This window comes from Phalacrocorax aristotelis, chromosome 1 (genome assembly GCF_949628215.1).
Source record: "Phalacrocorax aristotelis chromosome 1, bGulAri2.1, whole genome shotgun sequence".
NCBI lineage: Eukaryota > Metazoa > Chordata > Aves > Suliformes > Phalacrocoracidae > Phalacrocorax > Phalacrocorax aristotelis.
Window position 1 is genome coordinate 176,851,480 of NC_134276.1, and position 25,969 is coordinate 176,877,448.

General features: G+C 35.5%; 1 protein-coding gene across 3 annotated transcripts in view; it reads left to right on the forward strand.

Moving 5' to 3' along the window:
- Nucleotides 1–25,432, forward strand: part of CAPS2 (calcyphosine 2) — a 31,894-nt gene extending 6,462 nt beyond the window's left edge. For 2 of the 3 annotated variants that reach the window (XM_075080780.1, XM_075080781.1), the window contains 13 exons: nt 2,664–2,837; nt 5,214–5,336; nt 9,024–9,091; nt 11,711–11,830; nt 12,954–13,028; nt 13,910–14,005; nt 14,126–14,219; nt 16,103–16,218; nt 19,139–19,215; nt 20,822–20,976; nt 21,532–21,651; nt 22,686–22,782; nt 24,075–25,432. In XM_075080780.1, coding sequence (XP_074936881.1) covers nt 2,664–2,837; nt 5,214–5,336; nt 9,024–9,091; nt 11,711–11,830; nt 12,954–13,028; nt 13,910–14,005; nt 14,126–14,219; nt 16,103–16,218; nt 19,139–19,215; nt 20,822–20,976; nt 21,532–21,651; nt 22,686–22,782; nt 24,075–24,250 — 1,491 coding nt within the window. In that variant the 3' untranslated portion in view covers nt 24,251–25,432. The remainder of the gene's footprint in view (nt 1–2,663; nt 2,838–5,213; nt 5,337–9,023; nt 9,092–11,710; nt 11,831–12,953; nt 13,029–13,909; nt 14,006–14,125; nt 14,220–16,102; nt 16,219–19,138; nt 19,216–20,821; nt 20,977–21,531; nt 21,652–22,685; nt 22,783–24,074) is intronic. The other variant, XM_075080782.1, reaches the window with a different exon arrangement.
- The last annotated feature ends 537 nt before the right edge of the window (nt 25,433–25,969 follow it).

Here is a 25,969-nt window from a genome sequence, read left to right on the forward strand (position 1 = left end):
TAAGTATTATTTATCCAGAAGAAAAGTTACTTTTGGTGAAAAGGAGACTTTTGGAGTTAGGTGCAGCTGTTTCACAGGGTTTTTTTCAAGTCTCTTGTCTTTAAAAACAGAACTGTGATGTTAACTTTGGAATTATGTTCAATTTGTCAGAGCACGTCTATTGTAAAATTTCCAGATCACATTATCAGCATTTTTTTTCCCCCAGGATGACTAAGAAAGTTAATCAACAGTAATATTAAGTGCTCTATAAGGAAAATCAGTAGTCCAGATGCTAACATTCTGGTTTATGGCACAGTACAGCACTGTTCAGGATCAAATATCCTCTATAACAAGTTTAAGAATTAATTTAATTACTCAGTTATTGCAGTTGTTCCCTGAATGCAGGAAAAAAAATTTCCTTTGAACTCTTATATCTGAATTAAATTTTTAAAAATGAATATGGCAATTTTTTGTTTGGTCATCGGTGCATATTTTTCTTTAGTTTAAAGAGGTGTCTAGGAAATCTTATCAGAAGAAAACAGAGGCGAAGTAGCTGAAAAAATATACACTGACAAAATAACATTATCAACTCAGTAGCAGAGGACTATAGTATATGGTCTGAAAATGTCATATGTTTTAAATTCTTTTGTGAGACAGCAACTAGTTTATTGGAAAGACTATTTTTAATCTGTTGTACTTCCATCAGTATTTTGAATGTTTCAAATGTGATAATTAAAGGGAAAATGCAGAAGCACTGGAAACAGAAGTCTTCTGTTTGTAGTTGCTATATATTTGAGAGATTAGATATCTAGAGCTTTAAATTAGTTCAAGAATGCTGCCTACGTGATTATTTTCCATCATAATCATGCACCATGTGTAATCATGGTAAAAATCTTACTATAGTAGTATGTTTTTATTTGGTGAGGATGCAGGAAATATCTTAATTTTTGGAAGAAATGGAAAATACACTGTTTAAAAATCCATTATTTCAAAAAAACTTATGTAAACCTAAGAAATACTCTAATGAGTATGTTTAAAACAGAAATGTAGCTGGAGGGAAGAACAGTTGTTAATTAATTTGTACATAACCTATGTCCCTTGAAACAAATAATGTAGTGAGTTGTATGGCAGGACTCCAAATTGTCTGTAGCTCAAGGTGAATCTCCCAAGATCATAATTTTATATGTTTCCCTATGTAACCAAATGGTTTCTCAACCTGGAGAAAAGGAAAACAAAACTTGAAATGGTTACCTTTTTTTTTGTTGTTGTTGTTGTTGTGTTTTTTTTTTTTAATTTTTAAATAATGGATTAAGAATGTATTACTTGTTGGAAAATCTGTGTGCCCAACATAGGTATTCATGTATGTCCTAAGATGTAACTGTAAACATGTAACTATACATGTTAGAGTTGCTATACTCTTTTTAGGTCTGGATGCCTATAATTTCACTGCTTGCTTTACCATTTTTTTAAAATATAAAGTTCATACATATACTTCTGTCTGTCTGCAGGTAGGCTAATGGAAGGTTGGTATGGCTCTGCCTGTTTCTCAGGGTTTTTCTCCCTTTCTTCTCTGCTTTATCTCATGTTGCTTCCTTTGTGCTTTCATTATGTCTTAAATACTGACTTGCTGAATGTGCAGGAATGTATCTTCTGTTCACTTACCCTCTTTTGCTCACTCTCTCTCCTTTTGCCTGACTTTTTTTTTTTACTCCCTCTTTTTTTTTTTTGTCGAGAAGACTTCCAAGCAGTTCTAAAATACTTTAATGTATTCCTCTGAGTGGCCTTTATTTCTGCATTGCTTGCTTCTGGGGCCCTGACTGAGCATTCCTTTAGCAAGAGATATTCCAGATTCTTCAATAACATACTGTGTAAGTAAAGCTTCCCAAAATAGGTCACTTTTGGAAGAATAATTTAAATATAGTCTTGTCATTCGGGAATTAACCAGATAAGGAATGTGGATTGTCTTTTGAAAGAGAAAGCTGCCCTTTCAAAAACATAAATTGATTGGGTTTTTGTGAAGTTATTTTCTAGAAGAGGACTGTTTCACTGGTATTGCAAGATGAGATCTGTCAAGTAGAGGTGCTAGATAAGGCTGTCTTGGTTTTGTTAGCATTGAAGAAATATTACTTAAACATTGAAGGTGTTAATTTTTCAGGGAGAGAAAGAAGAAAGGAGTCTTGGCCCTCTGTCATTGCTGGTGTTTCCACTGCTTGTGCCTCCATTGTGCAGAGCACTGAAATGGCCCTAAAGTTAGGAAGGTGTTTACCTGACTTCCCAGTCTTTTCAGCTGATGTTGATCTGAGGAAGGAAGCCCCAGTACTAATACTCATTGGCCATGCAAGAATGTTAGAACTTCTGATTGGAAAAAATCAATCAGCCCATTTTCAGCCATCCAAAATCTAATGTCAGAATTCCTATTTTTGTGATCTGTAGCACTATCTTATAGGACAGAACCACTGAATCTTGGCTTCTCTCTTTGAAAGTTATGTTTTTAGATTAAAAACTGGCAAAATATGAAGAACTCAATGAAAATTAAGCCTGAATATGCAGTCATATTTGCATTTTTCTTAATGTGAAGCATAGTGTTAAGAAGTTTCAGAAGTTTTACTGGATGGGGATTATAATAATGCTGTTCTCATTCAATAGATCAACCAAAGACTTTTCTTGATTACTCTTTGCTTTAGCATTATGTGTTGGAGCGGAAGACGATACCAGAAAATCTGCCATCCCCAACAGACAGATATAAACTGAAGTATTGTCAGTATGAAGCAGATATGAAGGAAGAATATAAGCAGTATTCTCAGAGAATTGCAGAAAAGAAAAAAGACCACCTCCAGTGTCCAGAAGCTTCGATAAAGGTAGCTGGCAAAGAAGGAATTGCATTTTCAAATAGCGAATGTATGCTGGTATGTCATTACAGTGTTTGGAGAGGTTGGCATGTGTGTGTCATTAATTTCTTCCATCTTTATCATATTGAAATAAAACAATTGTAATTTCAGCATCTAATGTTGAGTAGGAAATAAAATAAGGGAAGCTTGTTTCGGTTGTTCCAGACTGAGAAACTGAGGTGCTCTGAGAATCTAAGTATGCTTGTATTCTCTGGTAAGAAATGGAACATTTGCCCTCACAGTGCACCTCTAGCCTGAGCATGAAGATTAGTGTGATTGACAGGGAAGTTTGCAGCCTAAGAAGGTGAGAGGCAGCAGGAAGATCTTAGTAAAATGTTATTTCCAAATATAGAAATGCATTCAAGCTTTCTTATTTTTTAAATATAGAAGTACATTAATTATTTTCCTATTCAGTTATGACTGTATATAGGACTTAAGAAAGCAGAAGTGAAGGGTGTGATGTGTACCTCAGAGAGCTGTTAACCTGAAAATGGAAGGGATTATGGGGTTAAAATAATGAAAGATGTTATCTGTACTTTTTGCTTTGACATTGTATAAGATCCAGTATAGTTGGACTGCAAGCTGTATTAATTCTGCCAGGTTTCTTCTGTGTTTTTAAATTAAAACTAAGATGCAAACAAGGGAAGGTCAGCGAAGAGAAACTGGAAAACAAAGGGGTGAAAAAACCCCAACTTTCCTCTTGTTCTGGAAGACACAGTGGAGAAAGGTGGTGGCACAGAGCAAGATACATCATTGTAGGTGTAAGCAAACAGGAGACAAAAGTAAGCAACAGCTGTGAGGGCTGGTCCCATGCTAGGCTGAGCTAATGATAGACGACCGTTTAAGAATCTTAATGAAAAGTGAAGCATGCAGATGTTGATGGAACATATTGTACTTCTTGCTTTTCAGAGAAAAGGTTTTTGAATAACAATGAGTTTACTGATTTTACTGCCTTAATGGTCACTAGAATGAAAAGGGAAGGTCTTACATAAGACAGATTGTGTCACATACTGTTGCTACTGTTTTACATATGATGTTGATAGTTCTAAAGGGGCTTTATCCTCTTACGCTTCTAGTGTTCAGATAAAACTTGGAGAACCTGCAAGTACCTATAAATGAACGTTCTGTGAGTAAGAGAGTTGAGTGAAAAATACAAATCTTTTATTTTGTTTACTGTCACTAAACAAAATTAAACTCAAGATTGTCAGTTCTGGGGATTTGTTGTAGTATAATTTTTTTTTTATGATTCCACTCTTCTGTACCAGTCTGACAGCACCATGTCCTCTGTTTTTCAAGGAGTAACTCCTCTATATGCTGTATTGCAAGTCCATCAAAAGGGTATTTACAGGAGCAGCCAAGTTAATCTGAAACTGAAGGAATAGGTGGCAAGTTGTATACTGGGAGAGAAAAAGTAGGACTGGCTTATTCTGGTGATTTTGGGTTCCAGAAAGATACTTGCTAAGTACAAGAAGCCATGTATGTCAGTTCTTGTGGCAGATTTTAATCTAATGCCTAGCAGAACAATTCCCTGTGTTAGATATTATCACTACCTGATTAAATTAATAGATCACAACCTCTTTAGATTTCAAGATACTTATTGTTTTATCTGATTAGTAGAACTTTTAATAACTTTTTTCTCTGAAGAGAAGCTGCTCCTAGAGGAGCACAGCTAACAAAAGCTACTCTTTTGATTTCTTTCCCGTGTTCTCTCCTTCCTGACTTCTGTAAACACAGTCGTCTTTGTCAGTTTTCTTCATATCCTCCATGTAGGAGATATTTCCATAATACCCTTGGACTGTTTTATGAGTCTGTTAGACCTGGTTCAGCAGTATGCTTTGACTTTACCCTGTCTAGACTGTATTTCACTTTTTTTTGTCAAAAAGCAGCATCTCTGCAATGGTGAACTTTGAGCTATATGCATAACAGCAAATCTGCCGCTTTCTCTTGGCTGTTCTTGAGCAGAACAGAGAAAGGATGAGCTCTTGTCTTCTCAGAGAGGTACTAACAGCCTGCCTTCTCTGAATTGCTGCTGATATTTCACAGAGCTTGTAGGAACACAGTATTTTTGAGTTTTGGTTTTTTTTCATTTCAAATTAGTTGAAAGCTGGTAAGCATTAAAAAGTTATAAGGAAGGACTAGAGAGCAAGATTTTTAAGTTCAGTTTCTATAGAAAGCTAGCCTTTAAAAATTTTTTACTTTTTCTAATTGGCATGAAGTGGAGGTAGAGACTTTAAAAAATAAGAAAAATACTTTTAAATAAATTGTTGAGGTAAATGTGTGTGGGTTTTTTGTTTGTTTTTCTTACAATGAATAAAATTTGATCTATGAAAATTTATTTTTATATAGTGTACACAGCTTGAAGATGCACATAATGATGATCTTACAGCTCTTGATGAGAAAGCTCTTCTTCAACAACACTACACAAGCAAGCCCTATAATATGCAGCACAGTATAAGGAAATCAGAAGCTGTAAGTATTTTGGCTGATGTTATTCTGTTAACTTTCTAGACTTGTAGAATGACTTCCCAGATGTTCAACCGAAGTTAGGCCTTAGGTGATTTGGTCCTAGTATGTAATTGTACCCATTGAAGTCATGGGGGGAGTTTAAACATTTGTTTCAAGAAGAGCTGAACCGAGCAATCCAGTGAGCGTTTTTTAAAATATCTGCAATGCTTGTCTTTTACGCACTATTATATATAAATGAGAATGCAAAATATGAATAATAAATACAAATATATGCATACAGCTAAGATTGAGTGACTTGTGTGAACCTGAGTATAGTGCTACATTTCCTTTGGTCTGTAGCTTGTACCTAAGCCTGTATCCCATGATCCATGGACTCCATGATTCTATCAGCTTTTACTCTGACTTGTTTCTGGAGTAAACAGGCTATTTTCTTTCATTAACTGCTGAAATGGAGTATGTGATGAGAACTGACTTTGTAAGCTGTATGGGCCCTGCTGTGGGTATTAGATTGGCTCAGTCGTGGCTATGGCTGTCTTCAATCTCCAAGGATGGAGCTTCTACAGCATCTCTAGGCAACACTTTCCTGTGATACGCTGTTCTCCTTGTCAAGAAGTTCTTCCTATTATCCATACCAAGCCTCCCAAGGCTCAGTTCGTAACCTGGGCCTCCTGTTATACTGTTGGCCACTATTAAAAAAAGTTTGAGTCTGTCTTCTTTGTATCTTCCCTTTGGTTGTAGGATGTTTTCAGAATGCCTCATAGCTGCTGCTTCTGCAAACTAAACAAATGCAAGCTCCCTTAGCCTCTCCTTTACGTTGCTTTGGCTCTGATCCTCTGTAGAGCTTTTCCAGATTCCTCTCATCCCTATTGGTCTTGGGAAGGAGAGAGCCCCAAAAACTGGAAACAAGTATGGCCTCACTGGCATGCATAGAGGGGAATTAAAACTTTTCTTATATGGATGTACCCAATATGTTTCTTTAATTTTTTACATAGATATAATGTTTACTCTTTTTAGGACTGAACAATAGGAGTCTTGCCCACCTAAGGCTAAGCCTTGAATTTGGGATTATTTACAATGATGAAGAACCTTGAGATTTGGTATTGCGTGATTCAGTATTTGCATATGCAGAGTGGTGGCTTTCAAAACTGCTTTTTGAAGCTATTGTTGAACAGAGCTAGCATTCTGACTTTCTCATGGGATACTAAGCCAGGAGAAATTTTACGAGATTGTAAAAGTCAACCATAATCTTAATTGCTTTTGTTTGCTCATCACTATGCACTGGATTTTGCATCGTTGCAAACATTTATTTGATTTCTAGTCTTGTCAAAGTGAGTGTCAAAGTGAAGGTCACTGTTCATTTTCATGATAAGAAAATCTTTTCAGAGAGTACTTTTATGAAGAACTTGAAGAACTTCCTGTTTGTTATTTTTAGAATAAGTTTAAAAATCTATACTGTAGGGTGAAGAAAATGGAAAAAAAGTTTTGAAGTAACATTAGAGTAACTACTTAATGCTAAGTCAAATAAGCTGAAAACACTGCGAAAAGGGAGCAGCGCAGGACCACGAAATAACAGGTACACTGCAGCTGGTATGCCTTAAAAGGAAACCAGCAGGCATCTGAGCAAGGTGTCTTGGGGACCTTTAGAAGCACTTTTGTTATTGATTAGCACTCATGGTTGCACAGGCTATCTGTCTCTTTCTAGGATTATCTCTTAGGTTCTCTCAGGTTCAAGCTTTTAATAGTGGTAGGAAAAATTGAAAAAATTGGAAGTAGTAACTGCATACATATTAATTCCATTGGGTATATGTTGCCTCAGTGGGAGGCATTTAATTTTAAGGTGTTTTAAAAATTTGCTTAAGAATACACAATATTAAACTTTCCTTTTACTATAATCAGTGCCAAAACCCCTAATGTTAAAGTTGATTTTCTCTTAATTTTTCTGTAGTTTGGAAGTTCCCTTATTCAAGACAGGTTATAGTACATGTGTGCTTGCCAATAGATGCTATCTATAATAAAATCAGGTTTTTTTTTTGAAGATTGGTTTTCTCTGACTAATCACACTTTGTGAGCAAGAGTTACTGTGAGAGCTGCTGCAAGTTTGATGTTTGTCTCAGAAATTTTGTAAATTCATAGTAGAGCTTTTGTCTAAGAGCTGAACAGAAGATTTTTCCATGGGAGAGTACATTTAGTGACCTAGTATTCAACTGAAATTCAAGAGGTAAGGTTTCTGTTGTTAAAATCAGGTTCTTTTCAGCATGCTAGCTGGTTTGGCTCTCTAAGCTGGGGTCCGTAGAATGTGTTGTGTTTTAACAAACACTGCTCCAATTATCATTGTCTTCTCCTTTGTATAATGTTTTTTAATACATCTGTTGTGATAGTTAATGGGTGAAGATTCAGTAACTCAGAATAAAGCACCTGTATTTCTGATAGGTGCAAAAATGAAATATGAAATTAAACTGAAGAGCCCCCTATCTCCTATAATTCAGAAGTCTTTTAAGGCTTAAAATCAGTTCGGAATAAACACCAGCTGGGCTGATGTTACCGTATTTATTTGGGTATTTGATTGGTTTTGGTGGTTTGTTTTAGGGTTTTTTGGGGGGAGGGTTTGTTTGCTTGTTTGGGGTTTTTAATTTGGCTAGTACCAATCAGTATTTACTTGAAGGTTGTGAATTATACCCAGAACATCTCTTTGGAATTAGGGATTATCTCTTACAGTTACCCAGTATCTGGGAACCAACTTTTGGTTTGATATATCTAGTATTGGGCTTGTACACAAGAATTGTATGGCAAAAAATAACCAATTAGAAAAATGTCTTAATTCTTGAGTTTCAGAATACCTACAGAGTTTTCAAAAAGTCTGTATAACCCCCCTCAGTAACAAGAACCTCTGTTTTCTGATATATAAAAATTATTTTCTGTAGAAAAAAGGAAAATTTAGGTGCAGTGAAATAGTACAGAAATCTGGAAGATAAAACGAAGAGAGATGCTGGTGCCTGGTTGTTGCCAGTGGCCTCCATGCTGTCCTGGGGCATGCTCTTGTGCTTTGGCTTGTCTTTCTGTGAAACAAATTATGATCATCGCCTGAGCACTTTACAGTGAATGGCATGATGTTATGGTTCAGTGTTACTCTAATAAAAATAGTAATAAGATCATGTTAAATCCCCTTCCCCCTTAGGATGATCTTTCCTGAAAGGATTTTCAGATTGGCCTGTCTCAGCAGAAGATTATTGTGGCATGCAGCAAATAAAAATTGTGCTTTGAGACTAAGTCTTAAAAGAATTTTTTTGACTAAGTATTGCTGCAGGTAAAGTTTCATTCTCTTGAGTTGGAATCTGTCAGCCATGAAACCTGGAACAGTGTGAATTTCCTCAGGCTCTATTGCACTTACAGAGTTTATTATTTATTGTACTTACAGAAACAGTACAGAGATAAGGATGCTGTCTGTCAACAGAAATACTAGAATTCTCATATTGACAACTAATATGCATAGGCAATTTGAGTGTGTAGCAGAGAATATTATTTGTCTATTTGTTATACAAATAGAACTCTATTTAAAAAGATAGAAAAAAAAAGGTTAATTGTGACATTGGTAAGATTGTGACCTCTGAATGCTATCTTAAAGGGTAATTTATTATTCAAAGTGTCTGGTGTTATACATTCAATTTTCTCTCAGTCAGTTTTTCATTGCAGGAAGATGTTGCTGCAGAGAAGAGAAAACAGGCTGTAGTAGAACAAGTGATGGTGGATCAATTATCTAGGTAAGTGAATTTATAATGTAAAACTTCAGTTTTCCCTACAGAAGACTTTAGATCTGTGAATGCATGGCTTTTCTTGCCTAGGAGGTTTTGAGCATCTCATTCCAAGTCTCATGCAGTCTTATGTAGTGTTATTATCTGCAAAAATTCTTTAAATGAAAAGGTCTGTTTAAACTGATCTTTTAATTTAAAGTGCTATATCTAAGATCATTTATTTGAGAATAATTTTTAATTTTATACTTGAACCTAATTTAAGAGCTTTACAATAGCATTAGTTCTCAGAAATAACCCTTTTGCACTTCAGCAAAATATATGGATGCCTGCTGCTAGATATTACAGTTCTTCAGTATTTATTTTCTTTTCTAAGAATCTTAGTTTTATTAATATTCCTTTATTAATACTGACACAACATCCCTCTGGAGTAAAGGAGTATTATACCAATGTTGAGTGGATAGGAAAGAAGTTTGATCAAGGTTGTACAGGAAGGCTCTCCTAACGTCATTGCTATCCCTTTAGCTCGAGAAAGCATTGTTTCTATGTAGAAAGATCCCTTTATATGTTAAAGGGGAAAAAAAAAAAAAGGTAACAGGTAAAGATGAGCATAGTAAAAACATCTTTCCTTATTATTGTTCCCATAAATTTGTTCTCATTTTTAAGCATGCTTTAAAAATTCAGGGCTTTATCCAAGTTGTCTGGTTATGGCAGTATAGGATGCTACAAGCTAGTTTAATATAGTTTCACGTTACCTTACCCTTGCTAAAAATTATCTGTGGGTCACTCTACAGTATGTTGCATTCTGTGCTTAGTTTACAATCTCTGTAGTTATCTGTACTGATATTGTAGCCCATCAGATCTTAAGACTTTGAGGTTGAAATGTTGTTGAAAGGAGGCTGTAGCGAGGTGGGTGTTGGTCTCTTCTCCCAGGTCACTAGGAATAGGACGAGAGGAAATGGCTTTGAGCTGCATCAGGGGATGTTTAGATTGGGTATTAGGAAAAATTTATTCACTGAAAGAGTGGTCAGGCATTGGAACAGGCTGCCCAAAGAGGTGGTGGAGTCACTATCCCTGGAGGTATTTAAAAGACGTGCAGGTGCAGCACTTCAGGGCATGGTTTAGGAGACATGGTGGTGCTGGGTGGGTGGTTGGACTTGGTGATCTTAGAGGTCTTTTCCAACCTTAATGATTCTATGATTTTATTTTTTCTTGGTTTCTGTTCTAACTGTAGTTTAAATTACCTATATTGTTTAAAAGTCTGTTAATGCTTTTACACTATTTAAAGGCTGAGCTATCAAGAAAGTTGGATGATTGAAACAAGATTGTACTGAAACACAATGTTAAATTCCAAGTGTCATTGTAGCAAGATAAAAAATATGGAAGTGTTCAGTGCAGAAATCCCCAATTTTCAAAGAAATACTTGTCCCATGTCATACCTCTACAAAGTTGTAGGTAAAGCAGATGATTACAGAGGTTATTTTTAAAATGCTCTGGTTGTGTTGAAGTGTCTCAATCCTACTGGTGTTGGATTAAACATACAGGTTTGTGCATCTTGGATCACAGGTGTTAATTCTGTGCTTAACCTCCTTCAGCTGCTTTGCCTTACTTTTTCCATGTATTCCTTCTCCTGCTCTGAACCCTTCTGTTGACAATGTCAAAACAATATTCAGCAGTGCTGCAGCTGCTTCAGGATGAACTTCTAATTGAAAAAAATCTCTCTGTTTATGTTCCAAATATAACTGTGCCAGTACTGCCAAACAAATTGGTATCAGAGAGCAGGATGTTAATCGGGGAAGATTAGTTCAAAACTGTTGCATGAAAAAAATCTATTAAAGGAAACATAAAGGTGTTTTGGTTTTGGGTTTTCTTTTGGTAAAGCCAATCTTGCAGTTAAATCAGTGTAACTGGTGTGTGCAAAAATGGATCTGCATAGATCAGAGAGCAAGTTTATAAAACTGTATTAGCCATGTAAAATTATTTTTTCCTTCTGGTTATGAACCATTTCAATAATGTAAAAAGAATATAATGTATTTTTAGAAGGTCTCTTGTTTACTTGTTAAACTGATCCAGAGATTATCAAAATGTTCAGAAACTTGTTCATCTATTTCTCGTCTGCTTAATGGGACTTCGAGATCCTGTGAGCTGTGTAGTCAGTGCTTTGGGAGAGGAAGTGCCAATGTTTTTTTGGATGATGTCACTGGCCAGTACTAGTAACTGCTGTCACTGATTTTGGAGGGAGCCATGGATAAAGAATATCACTGATGGAATATTTCCAGAAATAGTGGAAATGAGAAAAAAACCCCTTCGTAATCCTAAGATTTATTTTATATATACACGTATATAAAATATACTTTAAATAATACATATATACATGTAAAGTTACTCCCTAGTAGTGCACTGCAAGAATATTATTGCATATGTTTGATTTTGAGTAATAGACTTATGAATTAAAAAAACCCAAACAAAACAAAAACAAAAAATAAGCCCACTAATTTATGCAAGCTTAATGAATAACTCCAAGATTTTATTGCTGTGGTATTCTTGGGTGTTTTCTGAGTAAGAATATGTAAGATCTGGAATTCAAACTTATTAATAGTCAGAGGGCTTCTCCCTGCTCTTTCTGGTCAGAGCTGTTATAAGTGACCCAGAGCAATCCATGCGTGGTGATGTTTACAAGGAAGCTCATGGACTTCTGGGAGTTAGGACCGCACCAATGCGTTTTAGAAAAAGAACGCTGCATGAAACAAAGTAAGTTTTCTCTAGTGGTAATTTTTTTTAAGAAATACATTTTCTGGTGTTGGGTTTTTTTTTTTTGTTTTGGGGGGTTCTGTGAAGTCTCTTTGCTTTTCCAGATGTTTTACTTCTGGCTTGGATCCACCAGCTTCATGTGAGGCCTTTTTTGTAGCCTCCCGATGCTTATAATTGCTTAGTGGGACCTTTTTATGTGGATTCTCTGTGTATAATGATTGATTCATAGAATTAACAAAACCTGGGAGAACATTCTTAAGCTTATATAGATATTGTTCATCACAGGGTTTTGCCAGCCTTTTCTGAGCTGTTAAATGCTTGCTATCTTGTCATATCCTTTAGAGATTCCTATCCTGTGGTGCATAAAATTGCATAAATATGCATCCGTAAATGCTAATGTAGATCTGCACAATATAATCATACTTTTTTTTTCATGTTTTGATTTCTGCTGCAATAATCAACCATATTGGCATTTAAGTGTCATTCTTGGCCTGTGAGCATTGAAATAGTAACTCCAAGGGCTTAAGAAAAACTGAGAAAATGTTGTGATCCATAGTTAAATGAATCTGCAGCTGCAAGTTTTGTTCTGTTAATCTTTTTCAGCATGCAGGGAAGCATCTCTGCTTTGCTCATTTTAACATCCTGCCCTAAAGTCTTTCTCAATAACTGTCGTATTTGTATTCTTAAAAAAATAAATAAATAAAGGCAACAAAGATAGTCTCAATCTTACATGGACAAATCTCCCTTTCAGAAGTAGTAATATGGCCAATGTAAAATATCTAGGTGGGTAAAGAAGCCCCAACCTGGGTATGTTTGCAAGAAAACACATTGATAGGTGGACATATGGTGAGTGGTAGAGGACTAATTCTTGATACAAGTGTATGTAAACAAAATATCCCATTCATATCTGTGCTTTCTGTGAATGTACTCTCATATAATTAGAGAACACCTTCCCCATTACAACTGTGAGTTGCTTTCTAATTCAACTACGTGGGATCGTCTCCTCAGCCAGTTGCCAAGGATACCGTATTTCACATTTTTGCTGTTTTGAAACAGTTGATTTTTATGTAACATTTCTGTGTGAGGATATAGGTATCATTAACATGCTGCATTATTTTTACAGAATAAGGACAAAATCAGCATTAACTGAAAACATGCTCTCTAACAAGCTACGCTTTGATAGTAGGATTATATCAAGGTAATCGCAAATTTTGTGAAGCTTTTCAATTCTATGAATTTATGAGTGATGATCTTTACCCTCCTGAAACAATCAGGACCTGTCTGTTCCCTACGTTTAGAAAAAAGTATGTGCTCTGTGAGTATATAGGCATATATGTGTAATACAAATGTTGACATGGCTGATGGATAGTGGCTTTACAGTCCCATAATACCGTGTTAAGATGCATAAGTAATGTTATGTTACAGTCATAGCCATAGCTCTGTGTAGGACAGTTATCACAGGGGCTGTGTAAAATAGTGTTCTTAGCTGTTGCACCTCAGTTGATTAAAATTTATTTTAGCTTTGTCTTAGTATGTGGCAACCGCTTTGGATGGAAAGGATGGTTTTGTGTTGTGTTTGTAGCTCCTTATGTATTAAACTTGCAGGTTTAGGGCATCTTTGAAACTGTTCTGCATTGAGTAGCAGTGACATAAACGTATTCTTTAACTCTGCAAGTGGCGCTGTTCTGAAGCAATGAGCTGTATTCTTGTTAAACATAGCTGAGGGTTCAGCCACATAGTTTCGTGTATTATATCTTCATGTAGTGTAATGAACGCGGTAGTCCTGGTGCAGATAATCCTTTAGTTAATGGGTGAAAATTACATTGATATACTAAAACATGAAGCCTTGAAAGGTGTTTTGAACGTTGTGGAGTGTGTAATGTTGCATTAAAATATGTGTCCAAATCCAGAGGTTTAATTCTGTGGTGGTTTAGACCATTTTTCAAAGAAAAAGGTTGTACAATATGTAACACTGGAAATAAAATGCATATTCCAAAATAAAAATGTTATTTATTTTGGGGTTGAATTGGATTTATATAGATGGAAAAACATAAAGGTGCTTTTCAATTTTCCTTCTAGAAACGGTCATGATGCTTGTAGAGAGTTGATTGGATTTTTTTTTGCATGTGACAGATCCCTTACTGTATACGAATATCGACAATTTGGAAAAAATAGGTAGGATAAATTCTAAAACCTTTTTAAAAAAGTAAAACAGCTTCCAATGTATCTAAGAAATTTAAATAAATTTAATTGTTTTAATATCAGTTTAATATCAGTTTCTGAATTATTTCACAGAACAAATGCATTGCCGTTTATTCAGAAGGGAGTTTATCAACATCAATGTGGACAAAAGAAGGGAAAAGCTTATGATCTTAGTGACTTCTATGTTGTAAGTATTCTTCGGTTGAATGGAGGTCAATTTTGTTGGTGATTTGGAAGTAATATTTAGAAATTCAAGTTGAAAATTGTGATCTATCTTTCAGGGAAGACCAAAAGTCTTTCTCTTAAGTAACGTTTTCGGATTAAAGATTTTCAGGAGTCTGGATTATTTTGCTGTCCCACATTTTAGAGATTCCATTTTTGGCTTCAGATTAACCTGTAGTTTGTAATTTTCCCACTAGAGGGCACAGGACTGCAGAGAGTGTAGACCTTTTTGTAGGCAAAATGAACAACTCGGGGGAGGAGAGTCCTGAAGATGAAGTAGACCAAAGTACTTGTTAAAAGTTAATAGTCTTCGCAAGGTCTGCTGGCATTTTTGACACGAGGCAATGACCAAATATTTCTTTAAACATGAGGAAATTGCAGGTTAGTGGTTTTTACCTAAAGTTTGAAAATGTTTACCACCAGCTGTTTAGAGAGAGCTTTTGAAACAATGGTAAACTTCATCTACCAGCTAATCTGATGACTGACTACAAATCACATTGTATCTTCTGTGCTTCTGTTCTGGGTTAAGTGTGCCTGGTTTATAAATACTTGAGCAATTTTTCAAGTACAGATCATTTTCACTGAGTTCTTCACATCTTCCTGCAAATCTTAAGTTTAGAGAAAAACCGTGTTTGAATGAAGTATTTTGAAAGTAAAAGGAGACAACATTAGTTTTTACAGTGTTTTGACTAATCACCTGCCTAATCCTAAATGTTTACATGTGACTACAGTATGAGTTTCCAAGATGAAATAAATTACTTTCTTTATGGTATGGAGGTTGAATCTATTTTTAGAGATTTTTTTTTTTGTCATGTGTATCTTTGCAACCTGCAGATGGAAGTGTGTTCTGAATAAAGGTGTGTCTTAAAACCATCCAGAAAATGTACTGTTATTGAGTTCGATAGCTCTTTGGAATGATGTAATGTCTGTGAATCTCTGTATCTGCAAACTGGGTTTCTGGGCTGACATTAAGATACACAAATCTGTCACAAAGTCCAAATGGTTAAGACACTTGCACAATAACAGTGTCTCTGTGTCCTTCCTAATTTACGAGTTTTGGAGGGTTCATAACCGAAGCCTGCCTGGATAGTGCAGTTAGAGCTACTGCTTTTTTTAATTATTATTATTATTCTCAGCATTCTTTGCTTTTAGTATGCTGCTTTTCTTTCTCTCCCCTTCCCTCTTCTCCCATACCAAAAAACATCTTTAACTTTGCAGAATACATGAGGTGTGTCCTCTGTCCCCGCCTTGGAGGGAAGGTTTATACTAGGTAATAGAACTCTGTGCTACTAATAACAGGTTTTTATTCAATATTTATTAGTGGAATCTAGCAATTTTTTAAAATAACTTTACAGTTAAACATTACAGGAGCGATTTGAACTTCGGGAAGGCTAGTTATTAGTTGTTTGTTTATCTCAAGTATGATTTCAGGTTATTGAAAATAACTGTGGAGGGTTTTTTCTAGTCCGAGAGAACTTGAATGTCACTGAATCAATGTGGCACCCTCTGTGGTCCCCACTGAGTTTTGGATCCCATAAGGATGAAGGCAGAAGATCCTAGCTGAGGGAACAACAACCTGTAGTCTCATGTTTCTCAGCTGTAGATTAGGCAACAGTAGGCCTTCTTACTAGACAAACCTCTGTGTAGAGGATAATGTATTGTCTTGGAGCCTGCAGCTGTTTTTATTTAGTACTAGAAAGGCTCTGTTAAGAAGGCTAACTGACCTTAGCTATACCTTTTCGTCATTTCATACCAAAGCTTTTAACAATTGTACTTCCTGAAAGTCTTGCAGAACAGATTTGTGAAATACATGACCTACTTGTAAATCATTGTATGCTTTACCAACAGGGGGCTAACCTAACTTTCCGAAGTGTCGATCATAACCTTCCAGAAAGTATTAAGCAGAGCTCAGTTCTCACCCTTCGTGTGATAAATATTGATGAAGCAGCTATGGATTTTCTAAAGTAAGTGAAGTTAACTGTTTTTCAAATTACCTTTCCTTCCCTAAGCAAAAAAGATTTTTTTAATAAGAGCTTCTAACACCTTGTTACTTACACGGCTAAAAAAAATCCATATTTAGGCTGCAGTTAGGTGAAATTAGCGATAGATGTTAGTGGATGTTTTGTAATTCAGCAATTTTCTAGAATGATAATGAGTAATTTTAAAAGAAGAATTAATTAAATAAGAAACTGTCTTATTTGCTTTGAAGTCAGATGTTTTTATACACAAATCATATACTGAAACTTACGTGATGAACTAAAATACTATGTTTGGGGAAAAATGCCTTTTTTGTGATAAACATTATAATTGAACCTTTTGTGACACGTTAAAAGCTTGTATCAGTCATGATAACGCAAGCCTTTGAACACAGGCAGGGGAGGAATTGGGCGTTTCTCTCTCTGTTTTTCTTTCCCATTTTCTTTTTCCTTTTTCTATCTGTTCATTCGTCATTCTTCCAGATATTGCCACATGTTGAAGACTTAAGGAACTGGGACGGTATTTCTGCACTTACTCTTTCAAAATAGGTTTTAGTAAATTATGTTGTTGCATAATCTGAGACATGGGAATTTCTTAGAACTTTTTCAGATGTTTAGGTGAGTGGTTAACCTTTGAGTATATGTTAATTTTAAAGGTAATATTCTTATCTCAATATCTATACAGAAGTAAACTGTCTAGGGAATGAAGCATTTTCCTCTGGGTTTTCTGGCTTTTATTGTGAGTATACTGGTTCTTAGCACAAGTAAAATCTTTGTATAAAATTTATTGCGCAGCTGTATTGCCTGAACATGGAGCTACATGTTGGAAATACAGTCAAAGTTTGATTACTCAGATATTGGTAAGGCGTGTTAGCTGACAGCAGATATTACAAGGTACAAATTTTCATGGAATCATAGAAAGGGACCTCAAGAGAGTCTCTAGTCCAACCCCCCTGCTCAGAGCAGGGTTTGCTACAGAAGGTTGCTTAGGGCTATATCCAGTTGGGTTTAACATCTCCAGGGATGGAGGCTCTGCAGCCTCTGTGGACAACCTATTCCAGTGCTGAGTCACCCTCACAGTACAAAAGTGTTACTGATGTTCAGAGGGAACCTGCTGTATTTCAGTTTGTGCCCGTTGCCTCTTGCCCTGTCATTGGGCTGCACCGAACAGAGCCTGTCTCAACCTTCTTTACTCCCTCCCTTCAGGTATTTATACACACTGATAGGATCCCCTGAGCCTTCTCTTCTCCAGGCGAAACAGTCTCAACTCTCCCGGCCTCTCCTCATATATCAGATGTTTCAACCCCTTCTTGACAAGGGACAGCAATAACAGAATCTCAGTAAAATACATTCGCTATCTAAAAACTACTTTTGTTAGAACAACTTAACTGACTATTATTTTTCTTTCTGCAAGTGTTCAGACACATGAATCTTGTTCTTAGTTATGGTAATATTCACTTTAAGGTCCCTTTACACTGAAAGCTTTGCAAAGGAGCCATAGTGAGCTAACAGTACATAAAACAGTAAATTCAAATGTAATTTGTTAAAGAAATGTGTATTTGTAGGATGCTTAGTGCTAATTGTTCCCTCTCTGCAAGGTTTCCGTGAAATAAAAAACAAAAACTCAGTGAAATTACATTATAATGTAAGACATTTCACACCTCAGAAGCCTATCATTCTGGTAAACAGCTGCTTCTTTCTTTTGCTGCTAATCTTATACCTGTGAAATATGGAGTTGATCCAGTGTTATCTCTGAAGGCTCCAGAATGAAGACCTGCTCTCTGGGTTGTAATTTTGGATTTTCTGCTACCTGTGGTTGAACAGATTGTTTCTTTTTTTATACTCTCTGTGTTCTTTCCATTAGTGACTAAATTTCAGATTGTGAAGTCTGTCTTTTTTCTTCTGAGTGGGGGTGTTATTGAACTCTGTGTTCTCTGGTGCAAAACTCAAATTGAGTCCTCTTACCCCCGTTACTGTACTCACAGAGAGTCGTCCTCAGGTACAGTCGAAAAGGTCTATTGCAGGTGTTCAGGAGTTGTCACAAGCTGTGGATCTTTTGTGTTTCACATGTGTTTTAGAGAGACTACACTGTCCTCTGTACGTAGTTGTTGACTCTCCAGTTTAGGTGGTTTGATATAGGCAAGCTTTTAGGGACCTCATAATGGCAGGTACCCAAAGTGGAGATGAAAAGTATTAATAGGCAGCAGAGAGGTGCATCTTTGGCCTCAGAAAGCAGAAGGAGGAGTACTCCATGGCAAAGCACTGGTGAGCATGCAGCTCAGAGCTGACAATAGTGCTTCTGCGTTTGCCTTCCTGTTCTGATTAAAATAATTATTGGACTTTGGGGCTTTTTTTTCTTCCAATAGGTTCTTCCACAGTATTTTTTATCAGCCTCTGTAATAATATCTGATAGGGGTTTCTGGGAAGCCCTTCTCAGAAGGGAATCACTTGTCAGACAAAACACAAAATTTAACCGTATTTCCTAAATCATACCTAAGAGATGTTGATCCAGATTTTGATCTACACCCCGGCTATTTCTTTTCTAAAGAGAGATTTGTAGCTACTCTGTGTATTTTGTTAATGGTAACTAACAAACTCTTCCAGTGACCTGAGCTGAAGATTAGGACTGTCTTGAAATACATTTCTGGAGATTTTACACACAGGAGGAATTATCAGTGATTAATGAATTAGTAGAGGAGATGCTAATGGAATATTGTTAGTAAGGAATTTCTGCATATCTGCGGCTGTTCAGCAAAGACTTGTGTGTGCCGTCTCAAACTCAAGCAATTGGATGCTATGCTTATCAGAGTAATGAGTTAAAGTTCAATATGCTTTTTACTACAGCTGTTTTGAATCCAGTAATATGACATGTAATTTCACTAATCAAGATTAATTTTGATTATTTTAGAGCTGCTTCTGTGGAATTCAAGCAAGAGCATTCCAAGCAAGTGGTTGATGACAGCAAAGTTTTCAAGAAGATTCAAGGTTTGTGTCTACCAGAACGCATTTAATTTTAATTTCTGTACCTTTATCTTTACAGCTCAACACAAAGAACAACAGTAATGTTATAAATGAAATTAAACAAAAGTTAGATATTTATCAGGATATTATTAGAATCTGATACCAGAATAAATCAAGCATAAGAATACTTTCTCCTCTTTTTTCTTCAAATAAACAGTCTGCCTAAAGAGAGTGGAGACAGTACGGAATAATTGTGAATGCAATGAACAAGATGTTAATCTCTGTGTCAACATAGTCTCTGAAAAAATGCTGAAGCATAGCACTGATCCTGTGTTGAACTGACACTAAATTTAAAAAGTTACTGACAAAATGAACAAACAATCTCATTTCTTCAGCTAATTTTGTGCTAGATCCTTCTTTGGGCCATTATTTCTATACACTGAGTAGTTGTTTTTTGATAGTCTTCAATATTATGCTTGTTAAAATATGTGAGTACACTTGAGTAGTATATTCTGGAATATGTAATTAAATTTTACCAGGTTCCTACCCACAGTCTTTAGGACAAAGGCATAGCTTTTTGTTTAAAATTATGGAAAGGTGTTTATGCAGTGCTCTGTATCATCTTTGTAACCTGTGGTCAGCAAAAACTGTTGAACAGAACAGCTTCCAGCTTGTAGAATCTCCACTACTTACTGTCGTAAGCTAAACCTGTTTTAAGCAGGCACTCTTTGGTCACTAAAATCTGCTTGGGCATTTGCATTTATAAAAGTTGCTGGTATAATAAATTAGGGATATTTTGTAATTTAGTTGTTCCATGTTTTCCCTCGCAGAATAGACACTAATTTTTCAATTATCTGACTACATCTAAGGTTTGCTGGTATGGCTTGGAAGAAGGTTATGTGTGTATACTTCAAGATACCTTTTAACATACATTTGAATTTGAACTTTATTGGAAGGCAAATTCTTCTTTCACCATTTCCCCTATTTTGCTTTATAATTGTAGAGACAAGTAATCTGAAGGTGCAGTATGATAATAGCAGATGACTTCTCTTAATAGAGTATGCTGAGAAAATCAGACATACCTGAAGTAAACCTCCTACCCAGAGATTTTGATACAGCTGTCGCTTTTACTGTAGGATTAGTTCTCTTTATATCAGTTTGGTGCACGATTTTGCAGAAATACTTACATTTGTTCTTGTTTCCACATGTATTTAACATGTTTGTACAATGAAGGAGCAACTGTATGTCCCATAATGGAATGTTTGTATTACCAAAGTAGTGTTCCTAAATGGCTTTGTATGTTGAGTCACAGTATGTAATCAATTCTAGCAGAAGTAAGCAGTTTTATACTCTGAGCACATAAGGGGCAATAGCTGTTCTTCCTTTCCTTGGTCTCCTTAAATGTGCTGTTAGATGTTGGCTGCTGCTTTATATAATTTCTACTTAAATGTTAAGTAGCTAATAGTTTAATTTTGAACTGGCATTGCCTTATCAAAGATAGAGGAGCCTGGATGCATCTGTGTCATTTTAACAAGCAGTATTATAAGTAGTGGTTTGCTTTTATATCAGCTCCATAGCATGTGGCCAACTTCACGTAAAGATTGCGTCCTTTATTTCTCTAAATCCTCAGGTATACTCAGAGGGACACTAAGTAAAAGAGGAGTTCGGGTTATAACAGGTTTAGGAAAGTATTTCCGGCAAATGGACAAAACCAGAAATGGGTTTCTCTCTCAGGCAGACTTTAAAGAAGCTCTAAAAGTATTCCATTTGGAAATACCTGAAGGGGTAAGTCTAGCTGAAACGGTAATCATGGGTATTGTCTTACTTTAATTTATGGAGTTGCATCCTTTCTTTGCTTAAGTCTATTGTTTAATAGCTATTTTTTGCAAGGGTGTTTTTGCCTTGTGGTATATTAGCATTTCTGCATTCAGTCCTCTGTGAAAATCATAAAAATGAAATTAAAAAATAATACATTTTAAAACATGCAATCTTTTTATGTCATGAAGAAGCAAGTGGGATTGCAATCCATTTTTTTTCTTTTGTGGCCTTTTAAAAATAATTTATATGATGCTATTTCCGTATCCTTTTTGTTTTGGTTTGGTTTTTTTCTTGGGTTTTTTTTTTCTTGGTTTTATATTTTTTAAAAACAGCCCACAGCTGTCAAAACTGCAAATAATGTGAGTTATGGTCAACAGTGACCAATGATGAGTTGCATTATTTTGACGAATCTTTGAGTCAGTTTTGATTTGGAAGTTGCCTTTTTTGTGAGAATACTGTAATTTCCTTTTATAGCAATTATTTCATTCTAGGACGTAGTGAAGAACTATTTTTAAATTTCAGGACTTTGAATCTTTATGGCTTATTCTTGATGATAGCAAGAGTGATAAGGTTGACTATGGAGAATTTACCCGTGCTGTATTTGGAGAAATGAATGAATATCGGAAAGCATTTGTAAGAAAAGTAAGTTTTATTGCAGATATTCTAGGTGTAGATATTTTGCAGTCTAACTTTGAAGTTATTCGTCATGTTCGGGTGGTTTTTGTTGTGTTTTGTTCTTTTTCTTGAATTGTGCATCTGGTAATTGACTTTTTAAACTTTCAGATCAGTTTATTAAAATAAGCGTAACAATGGACCAGCATGCAGTCTTCAAAACTAACTAATTCAAATTAGAACTCTAGAATTTATTATTTTGAGTTTATGCATATATGTGCTACTCTTACAGTTCAAGCCAGCGTATAAAACATCTGGCACCCTGAAACTATCTCTTCCAGAAGTCTGTTTCCTTATTTTGGCAGACCACTGTATCTGTGTGCAGATTTTTTTTTTTCCTCAGTGTTTAAAATAGAGGCAATAATACTTGCCTCCTGTGAGACTTACAATTGGAGTCATTATATTTGTGAGGCTTCCTATGTTTGAAATGCCATTTGTTATATGTCTATAATCTATGAAACACTGGTTACAAACCAGCCAATAGAGTAGCGATTGGATATCCAGATCAAGAAAAATGACACATACTTTCATACTTCTAATCACGGAGGATCTGACTCTCCTGGCCTTATGTATTAAGCATACGTATTTGAGTAAACTGAAATGAAAATGAAGCTGCTGTTAGCAGAGCTGAAGAGGCTGTGTTCAGGCCTGTTAGAATAACGCAGGAGTCTTAGTAATTGGAGGAGGCAGAAGGGAAGCAGCTTACCTTCTGATTTTAAGAATGAGCTAGAAATTTTGGAGAGAAAGCAAATTTTTTTGAGTTAGTGAGGGGTCCATATTTGATGTGAAAGCTGTTGAGATAAAATAATCGTGAAATTCCATAACCTAGAATAATCTTCTGGTATCTGGTGCCTTACATAAAATGGGTAAGTTGACATAATCCATTGCACAAGACCTAAAAATACGTGCTAGGTAGTTAACTATATTTGATCTTTACACCTTTCCACCTTTGTTTCCTCTTTCTTTTTCTTTATATGCTTATGTGAATTTTTTTCCCTTTATAGGCTTATATGAAACTAGATTTCAACAAAACTGGGAGTGTGCCTATGGTAGATATCAGAAAATGTTACTGTGCAAAGAAACATCCTCTAGTATTGGCAGGTAATCCACATAAACAAAAAAAGTAAAATCTGTTAATTCCTGAAGTCATTTTGTTAGCGGAGTTACCAGATCTAGAAACTAGTTGCAAATAAAAACTGTTTTCATGCTTGTTTAGACTTGAGCTGTTAAGGAGAACCTTTTTTCCTCTGATGACCTATGATGTATCTATCTGGAACATGACTATAAATAGTAATGGAGTTCATTTACGCAATTTTAATGTCAAGCTGCAAGCCCTGCATATATGCAGGGTAGTTCCTTTCCCTACCTGTGTAGGACTACATTTAAGTAGTCAATTCTGAATTTTGGTGTGCAAGTTCTCAGTGGCACATATGATATTAGTAATTTTCACTTAGGAGGAGACGCTCTTATTTTCATATTACTGTTTTCCATCAAAACATGCAAGGTTTCCAGCTGACACTGAATGTACTGAGCACTTGAAGTTTCTTATGAATAAATTATTCATTTATTTCTGGGACTGGATTGTCACCTGTTACAGAGGAATTGTTGGTATCTTCATTATTTTTTCCAGGATTCTGAAAAATGTTTAAACTGTGCCATTGAAAAATAGGACTTAAAATATTTTGTATGTCAGTTTGTAAAATAACATCGCCATGTACCAAACTAGTCACTGTGAAAGTCTCCCTAGTGTCCTGACCCTTTTCTGTTTTACCTGTAGAGGAGAGGATGATTTTTGTGTTGCCAGTGATTTTGATGGTGACACATGAAGACACGTGGTGGTATAGGGATGTTACACATGCAACTTTTTCCAGTGTTACAATGCTATATTTTTTCCATTTTTTTAATCACTGCTATGCAGTCACCTTGAGTATAGTCTTTATTAAGTCACTAAAACACACGTCAATTGCAGCACACTTTTCAAATGCAAACTTGCATCTTAAGGTTTTCCTAGAGATTTGAATTTGTATTACATTAAATATATGCTTTATTACAAGACAACTTCTGAATTAACCAAAATTTTAGTTTACGAATGCATTATTTGGTTTTTGCAGTCGTTTAAAGAAAAAAATTCTTCCTGATGTCATGGTTCATTGAAACTGACTGTGGCTTCATACTTCTGTTGATATTTAATGCCATTGTGTGCTATTAAAGTAGGATGATTTCTGCAGCTGTTAAGTGAGCCAGTGACTTCATTTTGAAATCAGAATATTGAATTTGTTCAAGAAGAAAATATTTGCAAGCTAAAATTTGGAAGTTTCTTGCCTGAAATATATTAAATGCTATATACTCACTGTTCTTGAAAATGTGTTTAATGGGAAAATATACTTTCACAGGCAAAGCTACAGAAGAAGAAATTAAATCATCGTTTCTAGAAACATTAGGCGAGTCCTGCAGCAACCCCAGTGAAGTCTCCTATTCTGAGTTTGAAGATTACTATGAAGGATTAAGTATTGGAATCATGGATGATGATGATTTTGTTAATATTTTAAGGAACCCTTGGGGAATTTAGAGTTGTAGACAACAAAAATGAAGAAGAGACATTTTCTACACAAGGAGTGAGCTAAATAAGGGAGGATTTAGTCTTGATGTGCATTACTTCATAATTAGTGTCTTAAACTGATTTCAGGGACTGAAAATTTTAGATGCTTTCAGAATAATACATTGCAAATCTCTTAGAGTGGCTGTTGAGCTATGCTAACCAATTTTTTAATATAAATGCTGTTCATTCCTTTTCATTGGAAATAATAAAGGCTGTTCCCCATACCAAAAGGCATAATTTACTTGATACTAGGATAAAGTGGCCTATTTTAAAATAAAAGGGAATTAGAAAGCAAAATGCATGAAGGAGTATACGCAAGAGAAAATTTAGTTTTATGATGCATTGTGAAAAGCTTCAGATTTGACTGTGTAAGTATCAATGGTAGCTTTTCTTGAGTTTTCTTCTTATAAAAGTAATAGGTTTATCCGTCTAACATTCTTTGTCTCGTTTCTTGTTTCTTATGCTGGTACTTAGCCTGAAAGAGAGCAGGTCATCCTTTTCTCATTTTGAGGATGTCTGCAGTACTGAAGGAGCAGAGAAGTTCACACCAATTAGCCTTTGAACTTCTACGGAGACTGTCTTGACTGATCTTACTTTTTCATCAGGCATCCGAAGCTGAGCATTGAATCACAAAGGTTTCAATAAGCTTACGGATATTTTGTAATGCACTTTTTCCTTTCTTATATTTTGCGAAGTGGTTTTCAAAACGAATAATTTATATTTAAATATCTGGTTTCTGTATTTTCTATTGCTGTGATTTTTTTTTTTAAACTGAAACTTAGCAAGGATATCCTTTGTCAAACTGATATAGCATTTCCTATCTACTCTGAAAGTATAAAACAGAAAAGTGTAAAAAATAAAAAAAAGAAGGAAGAAACAACAACAAATAAACCAAACCAACCCAACTCTGTCACAACAAAAGTTAAACCATTAATTAAAATGTTCCTTGCTACTTCAAATATTCAGCCAGATATGCTTTTCAATGTAATACAGCTTGTTAATTCTGTAAAATTCTTTGTGTTAAGTAAAAAAGTGTATTATTAATTATATGTATAGAGATACGTAGACTTTGTTTCAATATACCTGTCACTGAAATTAACTTTATGTTGAACTGCATTTTTTAAGCCTATGCAATTAAAATATATTAGTTTTCTTTGTCCTTGTCGGCCTGGTTTTGAATTTGTAGTCTGTGGTTAACAGAACCTTCCTCTGAGACAGAATTTGTGTTTCATAGAAATTTAAGGGCAGTGCTGAAATGAGGGACTTTGGAACCCCTGTGGCTGACTGGTTTGTTCTAGGTATAGCACTTTCATGTTCCAGTAGCTTGTGCGTTGTTATCTTCTGATTGTCTGTGTTCTGTCCTCACTTGTAACTAGAACTGTAGTTTCTGCTTTAAATTCTCAAATGGGGGATTCTTTTGGGGCTGCAAAAGTCTGGATGTATTAGTTTACAGAGAAAGGCAAATTCTGTCAGTGCTTATTCTAAGCAAGAATTCTGATGTGGCTTATTACGATTTTCTTACTCCCCATTCCTGCTGGAGTGATTTTGTTAATTGGTGTTCTTGGAATTGGTGATTCTGAGAAGGGCAGCCTCGGCTGGTTTTACAGGGATCTGTTTGTTAATGTGTCTGTTCCAGTAACTGAAAAATATCAAGTGGCATTGTTATTACTTTTTCAGAGAATCACCTAG